The 25,702-nt window shown below is 34.8% G+C and overlaps 1 protein-coding gene across 3 annotated transcripts in view; it reads left to right on the forward strand.

The window, feature by feature from the left end:
• Positions 1–25,702, forward strand: part of NBEAL1 (neurobeachin like 1) — a 171,203-nt gene that overhangs the window by 80,405 nt on the left and 65,096 nt on the right. For all 3 annotated transcript variants that reach the window (XM_043577516.1, XM_043577517.1, XM_043577518.1), the window contains 11 exons: positions 1,847–2,005; positions 3,485–3,644; positions 6,729–6,817; positions 9,534–10,109; positions 10,457–10,632; positions 11,368–11,521; positions 11,814–11,942; positions 16,316–16,621; positions 16,713–16,862; positions 20,596–20,753; positions 23,304–23,428. In XM_043577516.1, the coding sequence (XP_043433451.1) occupies positions 1,847–2,005; positions 3,485–3,644; positions 6,729–6,817; positions 9,534–10,109; positions 10,457–10,632; positions 11,368–11,521; positions 11,814–11,942; positions 16,316–16,621; positions 16,713–16,862; positions 20,596–20,753; positions 23,304–23,428 (2,182 nt within the window). The remainder of the gene's footprint in view (positions 1–1,846; positions 2,006–3,484; positions 3,645–6,728; positions 6,818–9,533; positions 10,110–10,456; positions 10,633–11,367; positions 11,522–11,813; positions 11,943–16,315; positions 16,622–16,712; positions 16,863–20,595; positions 20,754–23,303; positions 23,429–25,702) is intronic.

A 25,702-nucleotide genomic window follows, 5' to 3' on the forward strand; every position in this document is an offset into this window, starting at 1 on the left:
TGGCTCAGTCGGTTAAGCGTCTGACTTCAGCTCAGGTCATGATCTCACACTCTGTGAGTTTGAGCCCCGTGTCAGGCTCTGTGCTGACAGCTCAGAGCCTGGAGCCTGCTTTGGATTCTGTGTCTCCTTCTCTCTGCCCCTCCCCTGCTCATGCTCTGTCTCTCTCTGTTCAAAAATAAATAAAAACATTAAAAAAATATTTTTAAACATACTTTAAGAGTAAAATGTTTATTAGCTATAATACAATATTATGCAGTTGAAGAAGTAAATTTTATCTCCTAACTATAAGTTTAATAAAGTAGTTGGTAATGTAATAAAATATTTTAAGTAGCTAGAAAGTAGTATCTGGAAGTAGTTGCTTTGGCACTTCTGAAGACTATTTTTATAGGCCACATAATATACGTTTACCTGTTATCAAAGATACTGGACAGATTTCTAACATGAATTTAACATAGGTTTATAAAAATCTTGCATAAAGAGTAAATTATATTTCTATTTTTAGGTACTTTTGTATATACATTATTCATTTCATTTATACCTCAGAACTACTCTGTAAGACAGTGGTTCTCAGTGTATGGTTCCTGACCATAATTACCTGGGAACTTGTTAGAAATGCAAAACTGCTGAACCAAGTCTTCCAGGTGATTGTGGCACATGGTAAAATTTGCAAACCACTGATATAAAATATACAGACAAGGGAGCACCTGGGTGGCTCAGTTGGTTAAGCATCCAACTTCAGCTCAGGTCATGATCTCACAGTCTGTGAGTTCAAGCTCTGTGTCAGGCTCTGTGTTGACAGCTTGGAGCCCTGGAGCCTGTTTCGGATTCTATGTCTCCGTCTCTCTCTCTCTCTCACTCTCTCTCCCTCCCCTTCTCCTGCTTGTGCTCTGTCTCGTTCTCAAAAATAAATTTAAAAAACATAAAAAAAATTTTTTTAAATATACGGACCAGGAAGTAACCTTCCCATTTGCACATTTGGAAGTATATATTCAGAAAGATTAGGTGACTTAAAAAGTCATACAGCTGACAAACCTAGGAATAGAACCCAAGTATATCTACTGCTATTTCTGTGCTCTTTCTCAACACCAAACTTGAGCAGCCTTAATTTATATTGACTCAAATATTTTGTGCTTTTCGATGAAGTATTCTTTGTGTACTCAGTGCTTACAGGACTTCATCATTAATATTATATAGATGAGTTAACTTATGCTGTTTCTCTGTAAGGTTAGACTACTTCAGAAGCTTGTTTTTATTTAGAGTAATAATAGCTACCTTATTTCATAATAGCTGTATTGCCACCTGCTGTGATTCATTGCCAATGATGTTTTCTTGGTCAATTTAGTCAAAGAGTTATTTACTGAAAGCTTACTTACACAGAATCATAGTAAGATATTATAGGTATATAATATTGAGTTATATCACTCTTTTAGCCTAATGGAGGCAAGGGTAGGTAAGAGAGCTTTATAAATAATCTTGAAACAAACAAAAAAAGAATATAATAATATTTGTAAGAGAGATACAAAGTCCTATGAGGTTTGCATAAGAGAATATTACATGTTGAGGAGACCAGGAAAGGCTTTACGGAAGACATGACTTTTCATGTGGTTATAGCACTATAGGTATATTCAGCAGGTGAATATGTGGGTTGAGAGGATTACACAAAAGGAAACAAGCCAAAAGCATAATGGAGGTAGGAGGCAGGGCTATTTCATAAGACATCAGATAGTCCAGTTAAGCTACAACGTTAGGGTATATATGATTTAGATAAATTACTGTGGTTTATGACTGTATTTGTGCTTCCATGTATGAATGTGGTTGTTTGTTTTGTGTTGTTTAATTTTAAAAGCTCTTTGGAATTTTGGATATGCTCTTCAGTCTCCTGCGTACCAGCCCAACTAGAGGTCAGCTTTTCTTACTGCTGTTTGAACCAGGAAATGCTGACATACTTTATGCCTTGCTCTTAAATCAGAAGTACTCTGACAGACTAAGAGAAATCATTTTTAAGGTATAAACATTTCTTAAACATCTTTATATTTGGGGATATTTGTGAGTATATGAATTGTAAATATTCATTTTATGAATGTAAATTCTTTTTTCATACCTACTTCTAATTTTAAACTGTTCAGTTTGTTTTGATACATATTTTTTGTGTTTTTATTGTTTGAATATTTAAAAACTATGGATATCTGATCAATTATTTCAGTGGAAAATCCACTTGGTTATATCATTCTCTGTATAAAACATCCGTTTTTTGCCTTCTTTAAAAAAAATTTTTTTCAGCATAATTGACACAGTATTACAATAGTTTTAAGCATACGACGTAGTGATTCTACATGTTTATACATTATGCTTTGCTCACCTCAAGTCTAGCTGCCATTTGTCAGTATATAACGTATTACAATGCCATTGGCTATATTCCCTGTGCTGTACCTTTTATTCCTGTGAGCTAACTGGAAGCCTATACCTCCCACTCCCTTTCACTCGTTTTGTTCTGTCTCTTGACTTACCATGGGTCTTCATGGCAGGTCAGACATTTTAGCAGTTAATAGTAATAACTTGACTTTATGTAGCACCACTATTTGTCAAGCAGTAATATATTCTTCATATATTAGCTATCTTAGTCCTTGCAAAAACCTTATGAAGTGAATATTATTATTCCCATTTTACAGATAAAGAAACTGAGGCCAGAGAGGTTGGTAACTTGTCAGAGGATATTGAATATTTTGTTAAGCTATCCAAAGTAGTCAGTTTGAGCTTCGGTTGAAGCTACCCACTTAACCTTTTTTGTTAAAAAATAGAGGAATTGGTCCTATTTCTACTTTTCATGATTTATTCTACTCATTATGCCTAATTGCTTGTGGCAGTTGTTTCCTCTTATATCATTAGTGTTATGTTATAAAGTCTACTTATGGGGTCAAGTTTGGATTGACTGTGTTTGGAATCCCAAAACTTTGGAAAACAAGGGTGTAATAAAAATGATCTGGCATAGGCTCTCTTGAGTATCAATTATGCTGCCCCCCATGGCTGTTCTTCAAAGCATCTGCCCAAATAAGCTTTCCTTTATGGAGATTAAATGTTATTTCTCCAAAAATGACCTTATATGGATTGTTCATGATACTCTGCCAAAATTACCCTGTACCTAGGGTTTCAGTGTTTCACTTTTAAATGTTGATCTCACTGCAAGAGGTATGGGATTATTAATTCATTCTCCCATTTTAGTATATGGTTGTTTTCCTTTACAAAATGTTTCCTTGTTCTCGAAAATTATTTTGATAACTGTTACATAAGTGTTATACAAATTATGAGATTGATCTAGAAGTATCTTTTTCTTCTTTCATAACATATCTTTGTTCTTCTTGGAGGCTGTAGGGTTTGTTTCCATCTAAGCCTTAGCCATTAAAAAGGAAATTTTAAATTACTTTAAATAGTGACAGACTGTCCTTAGTTCTCTGTGTTGAGAAAAATATATTACTGTTGTAACCAGGTTATGGAACAAATGTTGAAATGCACGAATGTTTATGAACGAAGTAAACAGCGCATTCGGCTCAGAGAAGTTGGCTATTCAGGATTGGGACTTCTTCTTAATGAAGCACCCGTTAATGCCAATCTCATTAAAAGCCTCACCAATCAAATTATAAATACAGGTATGACTAAGGCTGATAATACTGATATATTTAAGAAATGTTCTTCATAGTAGCATAATTGTATGTGATATTCTCAGTTTTTTTCCTGAAGGTTTTTTTTTTTCCTTTCCTTCCTCAGGTTACTTTTTAAATTACCTGTTATTTGATTCAGCAGGGCTTTATTAGGTACTATTTTTTATCTATCTTTTTTGTTATTATCTCCCCAGGGCATAGCATAGTGCCATAGGCCTTCAGTAGAAATTTACTGATTGATTAGTAAATAATTGAGTTCTCTATAAGGAAAAGATGCTAGAGAAAATACATACAAAACATTTTATCTTTTTCTTTAGGGAGCGTAAATCCTTAATTTCAGATATTCTTTTTTGCTTCTCATTTTTTTTAAGAAAACTTTTTTTAGTACTTAGGACAAACTGTAGTGTTTATGTCAGATGCTGGGGGTTTAAAAGGTATAAGATAAGGTTCTTTGCTTTGATTGGTTTACCTTCTCATTGATAAGACAAGTACATAAGATACAAGATATGTACATAAAAAGATAAATAATATGGATATTATAACAGTATGGATAGTATTTTCAGGCAATAAAAGAAAAGAACAGTTAGGGCTTACTCAGGAGAATGTCAAACATTCTAAATCTATTTTCTTTGCAAGATTTAAACATATGTATAATCCTTATTTTAAATGAGAGTTATTTCAGCATTTATGTAACTGTTACCCCCAGTTCATTCTTTGAGAGAGAACTTCAAAAAGAATGCAGCTGGAGGCATCATGGTTCTTGATTTCAAACTGTTAGAGTAATCGAAACATACATACACCATTGGAACAGAATTGAGAGCCCAGAAGTAAAACAATGTATATCTGGTCAATTAATATTTGACAAGAGATCCAAGAATACTCAGTGGAGGAAAAATAGTCTATTCAATGAATGGTGTTGGGAAACTGGATATTCATATGCAAAAGAATGAAAATGGACCCCTATCTCACACTACTCACAAAAATTAACTTGAAATGGATTAAAGATTTAAATGTAAACCCTGAACCATATAACTCCTAGAAGAAAACATAAGGAAAAGCTCCTTGACATTTGTCTTGGCAATGACTTTTTGGATATGACCCCAAAAGCACTAGCAACAAAAGCAAAATAAACAAGTGAGGCAATATCAGACTAAAAAGCTTCTGCACAGTGAGAAAAACTACCAACAAAATGAAAAGGCAGTCTACAGGGTGGGAGAAAATACTTGTGACTCAAATATCTGAGAGGAGGTTAATATCTAAAATACGTAAGGAAATCATATAATATAATAGCAAAAATAAATCCAGTTAAAAATGAGCAAAAGAGGGTGCCTGGGTAGCTCACTTGGTTGAACATCTGACTCAGTTTCTGCTCAGGTCACACTCTCATGGTTTGTGGGATCCAGCCCCACGCTGGGCTCTGCATTGACAGCTGAGAGTCTACTTGGGAGTCTCTCTCCCTCCCTTTCTGTCTTTCCCTCACTTGCGTGCACATGCACATGTGCACGCTCTCTCAAAAAATAAAAAAAATGTTAAAAAAATGAGCAAAGGACCCGATGAGACTTATTTTAAGTTTTATTTATTTATTTTGAGAGAGAGAGAGCACAAGCAGGGAGGGGCAGAGAGAGAGGGAGAGAGAGAATCCCAAGCAGGATCCATGCCAACAGCGCAGAGCCTGAGGGGGGGCTCGATCCCACGAGCTGTGAGATCATGACTGAGCCACCCAGCTGCCCCCTGAATAGACAGTTTTTGCATAGAAGACATACAAGTAGCCAGCAGGTAGATGACAAGGTGCTCCACATCTTTAATCATAAGGGAAATGTAAATCAGAACCAGAAGGAGATAGCAGGTCTTACATGTTAAGATGGCTATTATCAAAAAGACAAAAGATAACAAGTGCTGGTGAAGTTATGGAGAAAGGGGAACCCTTGTCCATTGATGCTGGGAATGCAAATTAGTGCAGCCATTATAGAAAACAGTATGGAGGTTCCTCCAAACATTAAAAATAGAACTATCATATGATCTAGCAATCCATCTTCTGGGTAAATATCCAAAGAAAATGAAATCACTATCTCAAAGAATTATCTGCACGTTCATTGTAGCATCGTTTATAATGGCTAAGACATGGAAATAGCCTAAGCGTCTGCTGATGGATGAGTGGATAAAGAATGTGTTATGTGTGTGTGTGTATGTATATATAAAAGAATATTATTCAGGGGCGCCTGGGTGGCTCAGTCGGTTAAGCGTCCGACTTCAGCCAGGTCACGATCTCGCGGTCCGTGAGTTCGAGCCCCGCGTCAGGCTCTGGGCTGATGGCTCAGAGCCTGGAGCCTGCTTCCGATTCTGTGTCTCCCTCTCTCTCTGCCCCTCCCCCGTTCATACTCTGTCTCTCTCTGTCTCAAAAATAAATAAATGTTAAAAAAAAAATTAAAAAAAAAAAAAAAGAATATTATTCAGCCACAACAAAGAAGGAAATCCTGCCATTTGTAACACATTAACCTGCAAGACATTATTATGTTAAGTGAAATTAAGTCAGAGAAGGACAAATACGGTCTCACGTATGTTGAGAAATTAAAAAAAAACAAACTCCTAGAAACAGAGAACAGATTGCTAGTTGCTGGGGTGGGGTGGGAGGTGGGGCAAATGAATGAGGTGGTCAAAGGGTACACGCTTCCAGTTATAAGATGAATAAGTTCTGGGATCTGATGTGCAGCATGGTGACTATAGTTAACAATGCTGTATTATGGACTTGAAAGTTGCTAAGATCAGATCTTAAAAGTTACCACCATGATAGGAAAATGGTAACTATGTGAGGTGATGGATGTTAATTAACCTTATTGTGGTAATTATTTTACAATATATATGAATATCAGATCATCATGTTTTACACCTTAAATTTATGCAGTTTTATGTCAATTATATCTTAGCAAAGCTAGAAAAAACCAAAGGCTGTCTATTGTTGACAGCAAGAAAAATAAAATAAAAATGAAAACAGTTATTTCATTAACCATCACTCATAGTTCTTTGGCTATCTCTGGAATTTAATTTTAACTTTTTGTTTTTTCCCCACCATAGATCCTGCTATTAATTTCAAAGATCTGTTGTCCATGGTATATATATCTCACAGGACACATATAAATGTCAGGGTGGTTATCTGCAGAAAGGTTAGTGAACTTTTAAAATATACTTTAAAGGGGTGCCTGGGTGGCTCAGTTGGTTAAGCGTCTGACTTCATCTCAGGTTATGATCTCGTGGTTCATGAGTTTAAGCCCCATGTCGGGCTCTGTGCTGACAGCTTGGAGCCTGGAGCCTGCTTCAGTTTCTTTCTCCCTCTCTCTCTGCCTCTCCCCCATTCGCACTCTCTCTCTCTCTCTCAAAAGTAAACGTTAAAAAAATTAAAATACACTTTAGAAGTAACAATATTGTCATACTGTGAATAGCTTTTATATTGAGTATTTTATACCAGGTATAAGTTTTAATATCTGTTATTTTATAAATGGCACGATTTTTAAATAGTTTCCTTTTTTGAGGTGAATTAACTTCATGTAACCACAAAAATGTGTTCTTCTTAGCCTCATGTAGTCACCTGGAAATATGCCCTTGCCCCAGTAAAAGATTTATTACAAGAGGATAGTTTGTCAAGAACTTTCAAAGATAAAAACCATTTCTAATTCATATACCATATTTTAGAGTTAATCTTTTGAACTTGGTGGAAAAGCAAGAGTGACTTAGCAAGGAGAATGTACTCCTTTAACTTTTAACTAAGTCAAGAACTAGTTATCCTGTGTGCTTCTTCCTAATTATAACCTTCTGTCTTCCCTGCTGTTAACCTCTGACCACTGTTTAATTTATTTTCTTGTTTTTCTTTTTAATTTTACTCCTTAGTTATGTTACAGTATTTTTCCATTATAAGTCTGTATGTGTATCTTTCTCTTTACTGGCCTCATAGAGTTTTTCATTCTATGACTATTGTATGAAGTATTACCTGGTTCCCTGTACATGGACATTTAGATTGTCTCCTACATTTATATGTTAATAAACTTCCGTTAAGAACACTTTTTTACATATACTTTTACCTGTTTTTGGTAATATATCTGTAGGACCTAATCCATGAAAGGGAATTGCTGTCTCAGAAGGTACTCACATTTTGCATTTTGATGGATTTTACCATATTGTCCTTGAAGCAGGCCATATAGAGTGATCCTTTCCTTTCAGTTTGAAAACAACTTTTGATGCAGCCTAGTTTTTATCCATTACATGTATATAAAATGAACATAAAATAAGTAATTTTATGGATATTTTATTTTAAGTTTATTTTTGAGAGAGACAGTGAAGGAGGAGGGGCAGATAGAGAGAGGGAGAGAGAGAATCCCAAGTAGGCTCCATACTTTTAGTGCAGAGCCTGATGGGGGGCTCAAACCCACAAACTGTGAGGTCGTGACCTGACCTGAAATCGAGTCAGACACTTAACCAACTGAGCCACTCAGGCGCCCCTTATGGAAATTTTAAAATTATGAAATCACTAAAATTTCTTTGCTGTGGGGAAAAAATGGTATTTTCTATCACTAGAATAGTGGTAGCTCACCTATCACAACGAAGGAAAGGAAAACATCACATTATTGTGACTCATTGTGACTAATTGCTTTCTATATCAGCATCAGCATGCATTAGAGCCATTGATATTAAAGTCCCTATCAATATTATTCATCTCCTATGAAACTTGTCAGAGATAAAAGAGATTTTCTAAATACTGGGAGCAAAATTTCTTTTCATCTACATAGAAGTTTATTGTCTTTGTGATAAAAATGTCTTAAGGGTCTTAACTGAATACCTGACAGTGTTTGAGAACCTGTTTTAATCCAAAAATGGGAAATGAGTTGGATAGTAGAGATTATACTCATTGACATTTCTGTGTGTATTCTTTAATTTCAGTTTCTATTTCCAGCTAAATAGCAGTATCCATTTTATTGGAGTTATTGTTTTCAAATTAAAATATAGTTTTTTTGGTGCCTGGGTGGCTCAGTTGGTTGAGTGTCTGACTCTTGATTTCGGCTCATGTCATGATCCCAGAGTTGTGGAATCAAGCCCCATTTTGGACTCCATGCTAAGTGTGGAGCCTGCTTAAGATTCTCTCTCTCTCTTTCTCTCTCTCTCTCTCTCTCTCGTTCCCTCCCTCCCTCCCTCCCTCTCTCCCTCTCTCTTTTCCTCCCTCTTCCTTTCCCCCCTGCTTGCGTTCTCTCTCTTTCAAATAAATAAAGAAATAAAATACAGTTTTTATTTTGTTTGTTATTCAAGATAGAATTAATGGGAAAAAAAGTGTTTTTGCAAAAGTAGCCATTTACTTTGCCCATAAAAATAAAATGAGATGGGGAAACATTCTTGGGATATCTAGGTTCTATTAAAGTATTTGTGTGTCATATTTACTCTGCTAACCTTAGGGCCAGAACAGGGCCTGGTACATAGTAGATATTCAGTATTTGCTAAAGAAATGCAGTAGGCTCATGGAAGGTATTTAGTTGAGAGGATATAACTTTATTACATTTTATATGTATCTTCATTCTATGTATATTTTCTCTCTGACCAAATTAAATTAATAACATGAGTGTTGACATGTGGAGGATCATTTTATTTTTTTTCTTTTTATCTTTCAGCAAATGTTTAAGTACTCTGTACAATGAGTAATATGCAGATTAGTTAAAAGCACAGTGTGTGCCTTCCAGATAATTTGTAATCCAGTTAAGAACATAATCTTTTGGAAGTGTATCTTCCCACAGTTTCTCATTAAATTACTTTGTCATTAAAATAACTAGGAAGAAACTGGTTTTGATGTGAAGTACTGTGTACTTTTTGACGAGTTTTGTATTCTTAATCTCTTCACAGATTTTACAGATTTTGCAGTCCCAGCCAGATGCAGCACATCAAATATCTCAACAAGTGGGTTGGCAAGACACTTTGGTTAGGCTCTTTTTAAAAACAAATTTTGAAAATGGAAATACTCTTCATAAGCACAGTAGAGCTCTTTCAATGAAAGACAATGATAAAAATGTGGTAGGTGAAGATCTTAAGAGGAACTTCGACGAAAAGACTGATGAGGAAAAAATCAACTCTTTTGGCTCAGCTAATGTGTCTTCTGATCAGTGGAGTTTAGAGGATAGACACTCTCTAGACTCAAACACACCATTATTTCAAGAAGATAGTTCTGTGGGAGAATTAACTTTCAAATCAGAGAATCAAGAAGAATTCTGGAATAATAATCCTTCACATTTGAGTTTAGATTTCAGTGGAATAGACTCGTGTGAACTGAGCGACAGTGGAAGTCACATGCCAGACAGCTTGCCTAGTACACCATCCCCAATAGAATCTACTAAATCATTTTCTGTGCCATCTGACAAAGAGAGCAGCATCACAAATGATACGGGGTTTAGTGATGACTTGTCGTTACTTGAAAGCCAAGAGGTAAAATTCCTTATTTGTCCAAAAGCTGTTTTTATTTTCATGCATCTATGATATATTTCTAGTCCTTAGAATTGTGTGATTGTTAACAATTTCATATTATACTCATGTTCTAAGTCTCAAGATATAAGATTTTGGAAGCCTAGAAGTCACTAAATTGTGTCTTGAGAGCAAAACCGGTGTTGTATTCATCCTTGTATTGCTAGGGCCTACCTAGCAAAGTTCCTGGTTCATAAGACACATTAAAAGTATGTTAAATAATTACAGTCACTATATAGGATGGTTCTTTTAATGTGCTTTTAATACTTCCTCCTTCCAATAATTTAATATTACTTTATCTTTCTTTACAGAGATGTGAGGAGGAGCTTCTTCAATTACTGACAAATATTTTGAACTATGTAATGTGTAAGGGACTAGAAAAGTCAGATAATAATACTTGGATTGAACGAGGACAAGTGTTTTCAGCACTAACTAAACCAGGAATATCCAGTGAACTACTTCGACCATCAGATGAAATAAAATTAATGTAAGCATTTATTTGGTGATTTACCCTCTCCTTTTGGAGTGGTCTGGAGTCTAAGATAATATTATTTATTGAACATTTATTCAGGATTCAGTAGGTGTAGTGAGAGAAAAGGAGAAACTTTGTACTCAGCTCCTTTTCCTCTCTGTTGCCATTTTAGTGGAATCTAGAGAGAAGTCCAGAAGTAATTCCAACTTTAAAACTTTAGTTTGGGCTTAAGGGATTACATATTCCTTATTGTTTAAAATAGTTTTGATAATATCTAAGCACTCAGTGAATTGTGTTCTACAGTCTGTCCAAATTTGAGGATTTCCATGCTAAAGGAAGCAAATAGTGTTTTCATAGATATTACTTCTCTAAAGCATTTAGAGTTCTCTGCAGGGCTAGACCCGCTGCAAGACATAATAAGCCGTTTCTTGCCTTCCCAATTTAGAGCTTTAAAGAAACTTTTAGTTATCTTATAGAAACTGGAATTTGAAATATTTTAATAGCTTTTTTATAGTCAAGTAGAACAGATAACTTTTACTTTGCCTTTGTATTATACTTATTGAGGGTAGATACTTCAGAGATTAAAAAGTTGCTTCATTGTTATTAGATACCATCTACAATGTCCTTGGATCCCTGTCTGTGATAGTGTATCTTTAGGAATACAGTCATATTAACAAATAATTGACTTTTTCATGTTTTACTATTTTTCTAAGCTGAAAATGGTTTTAAGAGGATTTGTTTTGCACTTAGTTTGCTACAGAAGATGTTAGAATGGGCAGTCATGGAAAACAGAGAATCAAACACGAATCCAGTAACTGCTGAAAATGCCTTGCGGCTCATCCTGATCATACAGGACTTTCTGCAGTCAGAGGGGCTTGTTAATTCAAACATGTGGACTGAAAAGGTACAGCAATAAATAACACTTTGAAATTACTTTCTGTAGTCAAGCACTTTATTCAAGGAAAAAAACTTTTGTACCCCCTTTTTGGAGCATTAAAATTTAATTGGATTTAACAAACATGGATAAACAGTTAACCAATTTCATTAGCTATTACTAAGATAATTCTCTTGGCTTTTTCCATTTGTACATTAAACTAGTTTTGAAAACACTTATAATGTATATTACTGTTGGGGAGAACTCATCAGTTGATTCTAAGATGGAATGTTTTTATTTCTCAATTTTTCTCTTGTGATAGCTTTTAGAGGATCTGATGCTGCTCTTCGATGGTCTGTCAGTTTGGTATTCTGAAAGTTCAGTATTGGCACAACTTTCTCAAGTTCAAATCCAGTTACTTCTAGGATTCATTGGAATGGGTAATGTGCAGGTTTGTCAATTCATTTGCATTATTTTTTGTACTTTGTATGCAGTATAGGAATTATTTGTGTAATAACTAAATGGTAATATATTAATATATTAATATTTAATAATTTAATATTAAATGGTAATAATTTTCAGCATTTTAATTTTTTTTATTAGTTCCAAAAGCATATATGTTTCAGTTTTGTTAATCAGAAAGAAGCTTCAGAGGCAGCTCATTGATGGTTTCTTCCTGATTCAATATAATTTCAACGTTGCCTTTTAAAGGATTTATACATAGCTTATAGTAGGAGGTATTATATCATCTGTAGTGTAGCTAGGAAGTACACAACCTGCTTAGACTATTTATACTTGTCACTCATACATGTGAACTTTAGGGCTTATATTTTGAGGAAAATTGAGGTGTTTTTTTTTTCTTTCAAATCTTTTTCTGTTACTTCACTAATCCACAGTTTTACATTATATCTCATTTTTTAATTAATCAAATGCTTACTGTGAATACCTACCAAGTTTGAGCATTGTGCTAGGTTTTCAAAACACAGATAAATAAAATATGGACTCAAGGAATATTTATTATTTCTATCTTTAATTAAAAATTTTAAAGGTTGGGGAATGTGCCTGGGTGGCTCAGTTGGTTAGGCATCCATCTCTTGGTTTTGGCTCAGGTCATGATCCTCTGTTAAGCTCTGCCCTCATGATTTTCTCTCCCCTTCTCTTTCTGCCCCTCCCCCATTCATTCTCCCTCTCCCTCTCCCTCTCCCTCTCCCTCTCCCTCTCCCTCTCCCTCTCCCTCTCTCTCTCTCTCTCTGTCTCTCTGTCTCTCTTTCTCTCTCTCTCAAAATAAATAAACTTAAGAAAAAACTCTTTTAAAAAATGTTACAGGTTGGAAAATTTGCAATGAATTTTAGTCTGTCAACTTTCGGTTTATATTGGAGAACTTGGGTTGAGTTAATCATGACATGTATCTCATAACTACTTACCTGGCCCTTTTAATTTCCTTTTGATTTTGGAATTTCAAGTACTTGGGGCAAAGGGGTAGGGTTGGGGATGGTTTCTAATATATATAAACTTACTGTAATGTTGATAACATGGACAGGTTAAAATTCCATAAGGTTGCCATATTTTTAAAAGGCCATATTTTCAATAGATATTTTTTCCTAATTGTAAAAGTAAAACATGATCATTATGGAAAATACACAAAAACATAAAGAGAAGAAAATAAATCCATCATCCCATAGCCCAAGAAGAAATAACTGTCAATATTTTTCTATGCACTTATCTTTTTCAGATGATTGAAAACATCATATATTTTGATAATTTTATTTTCTTTTTTTCTTACAATTATATTGAATTCCTTTCCCCATATTACTAACTTTTTAAACATTGGGTTTTTTGGAGGGCTCCTGAGTGGTGGCTCAGTCAGTTGAGTGTTTGACTCTTGATTTCAGCTCAGGTAATGATCCCAGGGTCATGAGATCAAGCCCTGCATCAGGCTCTGCACTGAGTGTGGAGCCTGCTTGAGATTCATTCTCTCTCTCTCTCTCTCTCTCTCTCTCTCTCTCTCGTTCCTCCCTCCTTTCCCTCTCTCCCCCTCTCCCCCCTCCCCCAGTTGTGCGCTATTTTTATAAATAAAAATAAAATTAAAATCACAAAAGAAATTTTTTAAAATAGTGGGGTTTTTTTCTTAATCATAAAAGTAACATATTCATTGTAGAAACATGGAAAACACAGAAAAGCTAAATAAATAAGATTTGCTTGCTGATACATGGATTGTGGAACCTTGAATTATGTATCCATTCAAATGTAATTTGAAAATATATGTATTTAAAAAAACAATCACACTCTTTGTCTAGTATTTCTAGTCTAAAAGTATATCCTAAAATAATAATGTAAAATACCAAACAGCCTTGATGGATGTTCATGGTGGTATTCTCAGGTTTTTTCTACCGAGAGATAGAATGAAAATAGTTTTTGGGGCCTTTTCATTAATATTAGCCTGATGGCTGTTAAAGCAGTTGCAGCCAGCATGCCAGGTGGATATGAGAACTCTTGGTTTTGGGGTTGTTGTTTTTCCCCCACTTATAATTACTCTCAGTGTTTCTCTTTAATGAAATTTCCATAAATACCTATTTGTTTAATTTGTTCACCATTAAATATTTCAATGCCTGTCCCATAGTAGGCCTCTATAAATACTTGTTAAATAAAGAGTATAGAACCTATGGATTGTTTACCAGTAGTTAGTAACCTAAAACATTTTTTACTGGCTAGTTGTTTAATTTTATTCTCTCAGGAATAAAAACACGTTTCTCTGAGGTTATTGTACATGTTAAAGGCTGGGAAAGCAACTTCTTCCCTTATAGGGGTTATAATAAAGGTTCTTTGCCATTCTGACTACAAACTTGTTTTGTGTGGCTCATACTTACTAGTTAATTGCCTGTGTGTATGTATTAGAAGATGTCACATAAATGTCAACATTTCCTAGCTTGTCTCTAAAGTAGGACTAGGTGGTTGCTGATTTATTTAGATGCAGCATATGATCTCCATTTTTCTGGTTTCCTCTTCCCCCAGTTGTCTTACATGAGCCAGTGATGAGAACATGAAATTACCTTGTGGGGCATCACCATAGTAATTATATTAGAAAGGAGGAAATAGGGCATCAGTATTTTTTGTAGTTTCTCAAGTGACCCTCATGCAGTGCTCTTTATAATGGGGGTAGGGGGGATCATATGTATCTGTATGTGACATGTGTACTTATCCAAAATTAAGGCAGTGGTCAAGTAAATTATCTTGTATTCATTGAAATATCTTTATACTTCTAAATAAACATATGAACATTATTTAATACCATGATATTAAGTTAAAAGCAAAGCACTAGATGTTTAACTTTTTGTATAAACGGTATTTTACTTAAAAAAAATTTTTTTTAATGTTTATTCATTTTTTGAGAGACAGAGACAGAGCATGAGGAGGGGAGGGGCAGAGAGAGAGGGAGACACAGAATCCAAAGCAGGTGCCAGGCTCTGATCTGTCAGCACAGAGCCCAATGTGGGGTATGAACCCGTGAACCGTGAGATCATGACCTGAGCCAAGTCAGACGCTTAACCGACTGAGCCACCCAGATACCCCAATATAAACAGTGTTTTAAAAAACACATAGTAGGGGCGCCTGGGTGGCTCAGTCAGTTAAGCATCCGACTTTGGCTCAGGTCATGATCTCGCAGTTCATGGGTTCGTGCCCCATGTCAGGCTCTGTGCTGACATCTCAGAGTCTGGCGCCTGCTTCAGATTCTCTGTCTCCCTCTCTCTCTGCCCCTCTCCTGCTTGCGCTCTGTCTCTCTCTGTCTCAAAAATAAACATTAAAAAAAAAATTTTTTTTTAAACACATAGCAAAAAAGCCCAGAATTATTAGTTCTGGTATTTCCTGTATGATAAAATTTTATGGCCTTTTTTCTTTTTTTTAATGTTTGTTTATTTTTGAGAGATAGTGCATGCTGGGGAGGGGCAGAGAGAGAGAGGGACAGAGGGTCTGAAGCGAACTCTGCACTGACAGCAGCGAGCCCGATGTGGGGCTTGAACTCATGAACCCAAAGATCATGACCCGAACCAAAGTCAGATGCTCAGCTGACGGAGCCATCCTGGTGCCCCTATGGCCTTTTTTCTTATATTTGTTGGTCTCTATTAGAATTAAGCTGCTTTAGTCAGATTCAAAAACTAAAGATTTGGAAAGTCTGAGGAGAATGGAAAAGCTTCAGCAGTAGAACCTTAAGTTAAAAGTAGAAAAGTTAGGGTTGACTGGCTCAGTTGAGTAAGCATCTGACTGCTGTTCAGGTCAAGATCTCAAGGTTGGTGGATTTGAGCCCTGCATCGGGCTCTGCGCTGACAGCTTGGAGCTTGAAGCCTGCTTCAGATTCTGTGTCTCCTCTCCGTCTCAAAAATAAATAGATAAACATTAAAAAAAAATTTAGTATAATTCCTCTGTCCTTGCACACTATTAGGAAGAGTGGAATAGATGTTTGGGTGATTAATTATCCACTATACCTTTTCTGTATATTCTGCTTTTATAATTGATTAAAAAAAACAAACAGGGACACTTGGGTGGCTCAGTCGGTTAGGTGTCCAACTTCAGCTCAGGTCATGATCTCACAGTTCATGGGTTCGAGCCCCACGTTGGGCTCTGTGCTGGCAGCTCAGAGCCTGGAGCCTGTTTCAGATTCTGTGTCTCCCTCTCTCTCTGCCCCTCCCCTGTTCATGCTCTGTCTCTGTCTCAAAAATAAACAAACATTTAAAAAAATTATTAAACAAACAAAACTTGAAGAGCCAAAGATCTTTTGCTAAATGTCTGCTTTATTTTGTTCTTTCTCACCTGTACTATTTTCCTCAGGTTTGTGCAATGGCATCAGCTAAGCTAAACACCCTTCTTCAGACCAAAGTGATTGAAAATCAGGATGAAGCATGTTACATTTTAGGGAAGCTGGAACATGTTCTAAGTCAGTCAATCAAGGAACAGACTGAAATCTACTCATTTCTGATTCCCCTTATCCGTACCCTGGTTTCCAAAATTTATGAGCTTCTCTTCATGAACTTGCACCTGCCTTCTTTACCTTTTACCAATGGTAGTTCTTCATTTTTTGAAGATTTTCAAGAATATTGCAGTTCAAATGAATGGCAAGTTTACATTGAAAAATATGTAAGTTTTATCTATTTTGAGTGAATTTTCTATTGTCATTTTTATTAGAAGTATGTATTAAATTTTGTGTATATATGTATATTTTTGTAAGATTGTGCCTTACATGAAGCAATATGAAACCCTTACATTTTATGGTGGTCATGAGAACATGGCACTTTATTGGAAGGATTGTTATGAAGCCTTAATGGTGAATATGCATAAACGAGACCGGGAAGGAGGAGAAAGCAAGCTTAAGTTTCAGGTAAAAATTATTAAATGTTTTTAGTGTCTAGTTTTTTATATTGATTTCAAGCATTTGATATTAAAATGAGAGTAATAAGTCAACTTTGAAAACAAATGCAGTTTCCTATTTGAAAATTATTTCAGAATTGAAAGAAAAAGACTAATCAGTAACAAAAAAGTTAATATCAAAATGTTCTATGCATAGTGGATATGTAAAAAGTCTATTAGGCTGATAGTTCATATCTCTAAGGAGGCTGGGTATATATCAGTGCTTAAAGAAAATTGATGGTACTAAATACTTGCTTTAGAAAAGAAGGCCTCAGATTAATAATTTATGTATCTACCTTAAACTAGAAAGAAAACTAAACTAGTTTCTAAATAAGAAACAAACAAAAATAAGAGCAGAAATCAATGAAACTGAAAGCAGGAAAATAATAGAGAAAATTAATAAAACCAAAATCTACTTCTTTAAAATGTTGATAAAATTGGTCAACTTCTAGCCAGATTAACAAAACAAAAAAAAGAAAGTGAAAAAGTACCATTACCAGAAATGACAGGGGAATATCACCACTCAGTCACAGACATCAACATGATAATAAGGTACTACCACAAACCAATCTATGCACATAAATAAGATGACTTAAATGTCTCAATTTCTTGACAAATCCAGATTTCCAAAATTCAATAATAAGTTGATAACCTAGTCTTTTACCTATTAAAGAAACTAAACTTACAGTTTAAATATGTTCCAAAAGGGAAGACTCCAGGCCCAAGTGGTTTCACTGGTGAATTCTGTTGAACATTTAATGGAGAAATAACACCAATTCCTCACAGTCTCTTCAGAAAACAGAAAAATGGAATCACTTCCAACTCATTATGTGAGGACAGTGTTATCCCCTTATTGAAACCATACAAAAATAGTGTAAGAATACACCTGAAGCTCATATAACACTGTATATTAATTATACTGGAATTAAAAAATCACAAAAATGGAACAGGAAAACTACAGATCAATATCTCTTAGGAACATTGATGGAAACCAGATCCAGCAATATATAAAAAAGTAATACATCACACCAGGTAGAGTTTATCCTAAGAATGCAAGATTGCTTCAACATTTGACAGTCAGCCAATATAAGGGTAATGGACTAAATTCATATTTATTAAAAAGAAACTAATCATATCAGATGTAGAAAAAGCATTTGACAAAACTCATCTGTTTTATGATCAAAGCTCTCAGAAAACTGGAAATAGAATCTCAACAAAAATCTTACAGCTAGCTTCATATTTGTTTTTAAAGTTTATTTATTTTGAGAGCATGCATATGTATGTGCATATGTATGTGCACATGTGAGGAGGGAGAGAGAAAATCCAAAGCAGGCTCCATGCTCTCATTGCAGAGCCTGTTTTACGGCTCTGGCTCAGGAACCATGAGATCATGACCTGAGCTGAAATCAAGAGTCTGATGCTTAACCAACTGTGTGGCTCAGGCACCGTGCTAGCTTTATATTTAAATATTTAAAGGTGGAAAACTGAGTGCTTTCCTTGTAAGCAGAGAACCGGCTGAGAATGTCCACTCTCACCACCCTTCCAGTCACTGTTGTACTATATATCCTAGCAAATGCATTAAGAATAGGGAAAGAAATAAAAGTCATTTACATTGGACAGGTAGAAATAAAACTGTTTGCAGATAATATTATTATGTAGATGATCCTAATGAATTTACCAAAAATCTCCTACAATTAATGAGTTTAGCAATACTGCAAGACATACAATATACAAAATTTAGTCATATTTCTATATACCAACAATGAGCAATTGTAAACTGAAATTTTGAAAAAGCACTACTTACAATATCTCTAAAAAGAATAAGATATTTAGATATCAATCGAATAAAATATGTACAGGCAAAACACTGATGAAACAAAGATGATCAAGTAAAAATACATTTATTCCTTAATAGGTATAAAAAGAAACATTTGTAATCCACCACTATTAACATTTTGGTTTTTTTAATGTATATAAAAATGGCACACTTTTCATTTACTGCTCCTTTTCTTATTGTGAGCATCTTTCCATGCCATTATATGACTGTGTAGTTTTCCATTATATTATGTATTAGAACATAATTAAATTTATGTCCCAATTTTGGACCTAATTTATCAATGTTCATTTTAAGTAGCATTGATCATCCTTATAGTCATATTTTTATGCTTATTCAGGATGGCTTTACTAGGATAAGTGGAATTACTGGATGCAGCACTGCTTAAAATACTGTTCTATTGCTCTCATAGAAGTTCTGTTAGTTTCTTTTTTTTTTTTTAATTTTTTTTTTCCACGTTTATTTTTTTTTTTTTTTATTTTTGGGACAGAGAGAGACAGAGCATGAACGGGGGAGGGGCAGAGAGAGAGGGAGACACAGAATCGGAAACAGGCTCCAGGCTCTGAGCCATCAGCCCAGAGCCCGACGCGGGGCTCGAACTCACGAACCGCGAGATCGTGACCTGGCTGAAGTCGGACGCTTAACCGACTGCGCCACCCAGGCGCCCCAGAGTTCTGTTAGTTTCTATTCCAACCAGCACTTTCTTTGTAACTTCATCCTTAGCTTTTCTGGGTAAAACTAACTTTAGAATATTCTTATTGCTTGAACTTCACCAATTGTGAAATTGATGTTTAATTATAATGGAGTTGTCATGACTTCTTCAATTTTCTTAGCATTGACCTGTTTTAAATATTTAATAATACCAAATCATTGATTTCACAAAGGTCTAGTAATTATAGTAACAATTATAGGAATAAGAGCTACAGTTTATTGAGAGCTTGCTACTTTTCTGGCACTGTATTAAGTACTTTAAATCTTAATCTTTTTTGATGACAAATATTGTCAGCCTCATCTTAGAGATGAAGATACTGGACCTCAGAGAATTAAGTACCTAAGATTTGTACCAGGCCTAACTCTAAACTCTTAACTGCACTGTGCTGTATTGCCTCTCTAAAAGATGTCTTTTAAACCCACATCTAAATCCATGTCTTTAACTGTTCTTTTTAACATAATTCAGTATTGATTTTGTGAAACAAATACTGTTATTTTTAGTTCCTGATAGATGAATATCTGTTTGAGTCAGTCTTACTACTTTTCTTTTTGAAAACTATAAAACTTAATTTCAGGACTGAGTTATATCTTGATAGAGTCTATTATCAGTGAATTTTATCCTGAAAACTGGAATAAGTTTGTGAATTCATTTGCTGACTAGGATATTATTCAGAGAGCAGCAATTCAAATGATGAAGTTTTTCATTGTGAGAGATTTTCCCCTATGGATTTCTTTTGTCTTTGGCCTTGCCTTTTAGATCCCCAGTAGTAGCTGTGGATGTGGTTACTCTTCCTTCTACTTTATTTAAGAATGAGTTTCATTCCAGCGCCTTAAAAACCAAAAGACTCCAAAGGAAGATCATTTTACTTGACAGTATAAGGTTAATAAATCTGAGTTTTAAAATTCTGTATTGAGGTACATCATTTTTGAAGCTCTTCACATGTTTATTGTTGTTTAGATTTTTAAAGTTTTACAAAATACAGGTTACAGAGTAGTATGCTTCATGAAAGAAAATTATCCTAATGAAAATAAGAAAATACTGTTGGTTGTCAGCTTCTTTTCCATGATTGTATTGGAATAAATTTTTTAAATTATGGCATTAAAATTTAAATATACCTGTAAATACAAGATTCAAGGCTATTATTTATTGCTATCTCAGGAGTTTTTTGTGGAGCCATTTAATCGAAAAGCACGCCAAGAGAACTTGAGGTATAATAATATGCTTAAACAACTTAGCAGTCAACAGTTAGTCACTCTGAGACGCTGGAAGGCAATACAGCTCTATCTTACATCTGAAAGGGGACCTTGGGCTGAAAGGTAGGAGGATATCATTTATTAAATATTCTTTCCTCATTATAACTTCTGTCTAGAACTTTTTGAGCCAGTGACCTCTCCAATTCAATTTTTAAAACATTCAACTTACAAAAAATTGCTTTTAATTAATTTGGTTGTCTTTTGTGAATTACAGGTCTGGGATGTTCAGAGCTTCATATATGTGTTTTCACCATGGAGTTATTTCCCTTCTTTTTACACTGTGATATAGAGTTTAAGTCTTGAATCAGTTTATTTCTTTCTTCTTGATACTGCCTCTTTGAGCTGGAGTTAGTGATGTTATATGTTTGAATATTTTACAGTTTATTTACTTGATCCTAAGTCATACTTTGCTGAATCAGCAAAATAGAAGTGACTTAGGATCAAGTAAATAAACTGTTAAAATATTGTTGGCTGTCAACTTATATACACACACATATATACACACGTATATATACACACACACACACACACACACACACAGACACACACACACCTTTCTTATTGTGGCAAAATACACATAATATAAACTTTACCATCTTAACCATTTAAAAATACACAATTTAGTGACATTAAGTACATTCATAATGTGCAATCATTACCACTGTCCAGCTTCAGAACATTTTCATTACTGCTGAAAGAAACCTGGGACCCATTAAGCAGTCACTCTCTATTGTTCCTTTACCCAGTCCCTGGCAACCACCAGCCTGTATTCTGTCTCTATGGATTTACCTATTCTTGATATTTTATATAGATAGAATCTTACAAATGTGGCCTTTTGTGTCCAACTTATTTCACTTGCATAATGTTTTCATTATATTGTATCATGTATCAGCACTTCTTCAATAGCCAAACCACATTTTGTCTATTCATTCATCAGATGGTAGACATTGAGATGTTTTCTTGTGGCTTTTGTAAACAGTACTGCTTTGAACATTTGTGAACACTGTTTGTTTCCAAACATCTGTTTTCAATTCTTTTAAGTGTATACCTATAAGCAAAATTACTAGGTCATGTGATAATCCAATGTCTTACTTACTAATTGCCAAACTGTTTTCCACAGCAACTGCATCATATAACATACCATCAGCAATGTTTGCGGGTTCTAGTTTCTCCACAACCTTACCAGTATTTGTAAAATTTTTCCAATTTTTTATTATGTGATGTGAAGGGCAAATGGATGTGAAGGGCTATGTTATGGTTTTGATTTGTATTTCTTTTTTTTTTTAATTAAAAAAAATTTTTTTAATGTTTATTTTTGAGAGAGAGACAGAGACAGAGACAGAGACAGAGACAGAGCATGAGTGGGAGAGGGACAGAAAGAGAGGGAGACACAGAATCCGAAGCAGGCTCCAGGCTCTGAGCTGTCAGCCCAGAGCACAACGCTGACTCGAGCTCACAAACCGTGAGATCATGACCTTAGTAAGTCAAAGTCGGACACTTAACCAACTAAGCCACCCAGGCACCCCATTGATATGTACTTCTTAATGACCAGTGACATTGAGTATCTTTTCATTTGTTGGCTATTTGTATATCTTTTTTGGAGAAATGTCTAAGTTCTTTGCCCTTTTTTAAATTGGATTGTTTGATGTTTTTTGGTTGAGTTGTAAGAGTTTTTTCTCAGCAATAGACCCTTATCAGATCTATGATTTGTAAATATGTAGATTGTCTTTTTCACTTTCTTGGTACTAGCGTTTGGTACACAAAAAGTTTTTAATTTCAAAGTCCAGTTTGTCTTTTTTCTTTTGTTGATTGTGTTTTTGGTATAATATCTAAGAAACCATACCCAAGTCCAAGGTCATGAAAATTTACTCCTATCTTTTCTTTCTTTTTTTTTTTTTTTTTTTTTTTTTTAATTTTTAACGTTTATTTATTTTTGAAAGACAGACAGAGTACAAGCCGGGGAGGGGCAGAGAGAGAGGGAGACACAGAATCCAAAGCAAGCTCCAGGCTTTGAGCTGTCAGCACAGAGCCTGATGCGGAACTCGAACCCACAAACTGTGAGATCATGACCTGAGCTGAAGTCAGATGCTTAACCGACTGAGCCACCCAGGCGCCCCTACTCCTATCTTTTCTTCAAAGAGTTTTAGCTCTTACATTTAGATTTGATCTATTTGCAATTATACTCTCTTTATTTGTACTAAAATTATTATTTTATTTTGAACAGTGCATTTGGAATAAACTCATTGTATACCTAGTTAAGAACTATCATTGAACAGTTAAAAAGTAAAATCTATCAAGCTGTAAGGTGAAGATTTATGTTCAGTTCTTATTTCTGCTACCTGTAAACAACATAGCATTTCAGGCAAATAATTTAGCCTGTCTTAGGTTCTTCATGTATAAACTGAAACTGTGCATATTCTCATTAGTTTTCTTTCAGGGTTGTTTGGGTCAAATGAGATAATGAATATGAATGTTTTTAATATGAATACTTTCTTACTTTGTTTCAATCAATCAATCTTTGTAACTTTCTTACTTTCTTACTTTGTTTCAATCAATCAATCTTTGTAACTTCAAACTAAGTAATTTTACTTGTTTACTTATGAATATTCATAGGAAACAAAATCCAGTTCACTGGAAACTAGCTAATGTAGAAAATTATTCCCGCATGAGACTTAAATTGGTGCCAAATTATAACTTCAAAACTCATGAAGACGCTAGTGCTTTGAGAGATAATCTAGGTGAGTTCCAATGGCTGTTTAATTATTTCTTGAAGATAATGAGGGTATGGGTGGGTTGTTTGTTGTTTTTATTGTTTCAGAATTGCTTACTCATGAAGGAAGGGGGACATTTTGTAATTATTTCTTTTTCAGAATGTTAAAGTTTTACATACAAAGCTTTGTTGTACACAATATAGTTGATTTTTAAATGGTTGTGTATGTTAAATGCTGTTCTTTGGCCTAAATCTAAGATGATTCCTATTTTAATTAATTGTAATTTTTCAAAGAAAAGCATAATTTGCAATCATAAAATTATACTGTAGTTTATGTGCAGTGCATTGTCTCTTGTATCCATTATGGTACATTGAAACAGTACCTTAGTCTTTTGCTTTAGTTCTTTTCCCTTAGTCTTTTGCTTACCAAGACTAGGGCTAATATTAGATATATTTAGAATTCTTAGCAACCGTTTAAGTTTTTGTTTTATAACCTATTCTTCTTGGACCCTTAGGATCTTAGGCCAGTATCTTTTTCTAGAAAAAAACCCTTCCTTTCTGGCCACCTTTCTGACCCTACCTTTCTGACTTGGTATCTCCTTTTTTGAAGACAGGTCTGTGAAATACCCAATATAGTTGATTGTTGAGTCATTGGCAATCATGTGTATACTAAATTGTGATTGTTTTATCGTAGCCACCTGTTTTTAGTGGCCAAGTTTTACATGGAATTCAAGTACCAGTTTTTAAATCTTTTTAAAGCTGCCTTAATATATTGGCCAATACATTTGATGCTGTAAATTAATCAAGAGTGCTATCTATGATACCTACCATTTATCTTATATTCTAAAATAAATCAGACACAGTAACCTATTTTCCTTAAGGCAAAATAATGGTCCTACCCCTGAAAGAAACTCTGACTTTAAGAATATCTTTTATAGGAATAGTCACTTACATATAGCTTATCCTCCCTGTACATATCTTGAGACCTATTATACTTTCTCTACTCATTGAAATTCGACTGTGCTTATTACTCAGCAAATATCTATTGGTGAATGACTTGAATCTAGTAATACTTAAAGAATGGTGTCCCCTGTTTTTTCTTTGTTTTTGCCAAGAAATCCCACTTCAGGAAATTCCCTGTTCCTCTTCCTTTCCTCACCCGTTTATACTTGTACATAGGTAGAATTTTATGTCCCTTCTCCTTGGTTTTAGTTAAGTATAGGAAAACTAGTGCTCTTTCTTTTTTTCTTTTTCTTTTTTTAAATTATTTAGTTAAGTAATCTCTACACCCCATGTGGGGCTCAAAACTCACAACCCTGAAATCAAGAGTCACATGCTTTCCACAGGCGCCTGGGTGGCTCAGTCAGTTGGGCATCCGACTTCGGCTCGGGTCATGATCTCACAGTTTGTGGGTTCGAGCCCCGTGTCGGGCTCTGTGCTGACAGCTCAGAGCCTGGAGCCTGCCTCAGATTCTGTCTCCCTCTCTCTCTGCTCTTTTCCCAGTCATGCTGTCTCTCTCACTCTCTCAAAAATAAAATAAAACATTAAAAAAAAAAAAAAAGTCACACGCTTTCTGGACTGAAGCCAGTCAGGTGCCCCTTCTTTCTTTTTTTCATCTCTCAGTTTTTCTCCTTACCCAATGTTCAAAAATACCCCAAGTATAATAGTGATAGTGAGATAGTACAGAAGAAAAAAAATTTCATACATTTCAAAGTGAAACTGGAAATAGTATAAAACCAGTGGCATCAATCTCTAAAGCTCTTTAAAGTTCCCTGAAGTATCCTTCAGAATTAATTGTAAAATGTTCTACCTACTCCTTTTTATGTCTGTAAGTATTTTCATTAGCTTCCAGAAATCATGGTATTCTAAAAAATATTTTGTTTTGTTTCATTTACCCCAGTTCTGCTTTGTAACATCGCACTACAAATGTATAGGATAGTTTTGACACTGTGGGCTAACCTAGAAACTTATCCATTATCTGTAACATTTTTTTGATGGAAAATTATTTGTGAATTCCAAACAAGTGATTTGTGAAGTATCTTTTGGAACACAACCACTTGTAAATTGTGGAATTTAAACAGTCAGAAATAAAGTGTATTCTTAAATATATTATTAAAAATACTTGGTTTTAGAGTTTTGTTATGTCTGCTTTTATTTTTTTTATTTGGTTTTATAAAAAAATTTTGTCCATACTTTTTCATTAGCAATACTCTTTTCTTGGGGCACCTGGGTGGCCCAGTTGGTTGAGTGTCCGACTTCAGCTCAGGTCATGATCTTGTGGTTCATGGGTTCGAGCCCCACA

The sequence above is a fragment of the Prionailurus bengalensis genome, chromosome C1 (genome assembly GCF_016509475.1).
Source record: "Prionailurus bengalensis isolate Pbe53 chromosome C1, Fcat_Pben_1.1_paternal_pri, whole genome shotgun sequence".
In the NCBI taxonomy this organism is placed as follows: domain Eukaryota; kingdom Metazoa; phylum Chordata; class Mammalia; order Carnivora; family Felidae; genus Prionailurus; species Prionailurus bengalensis.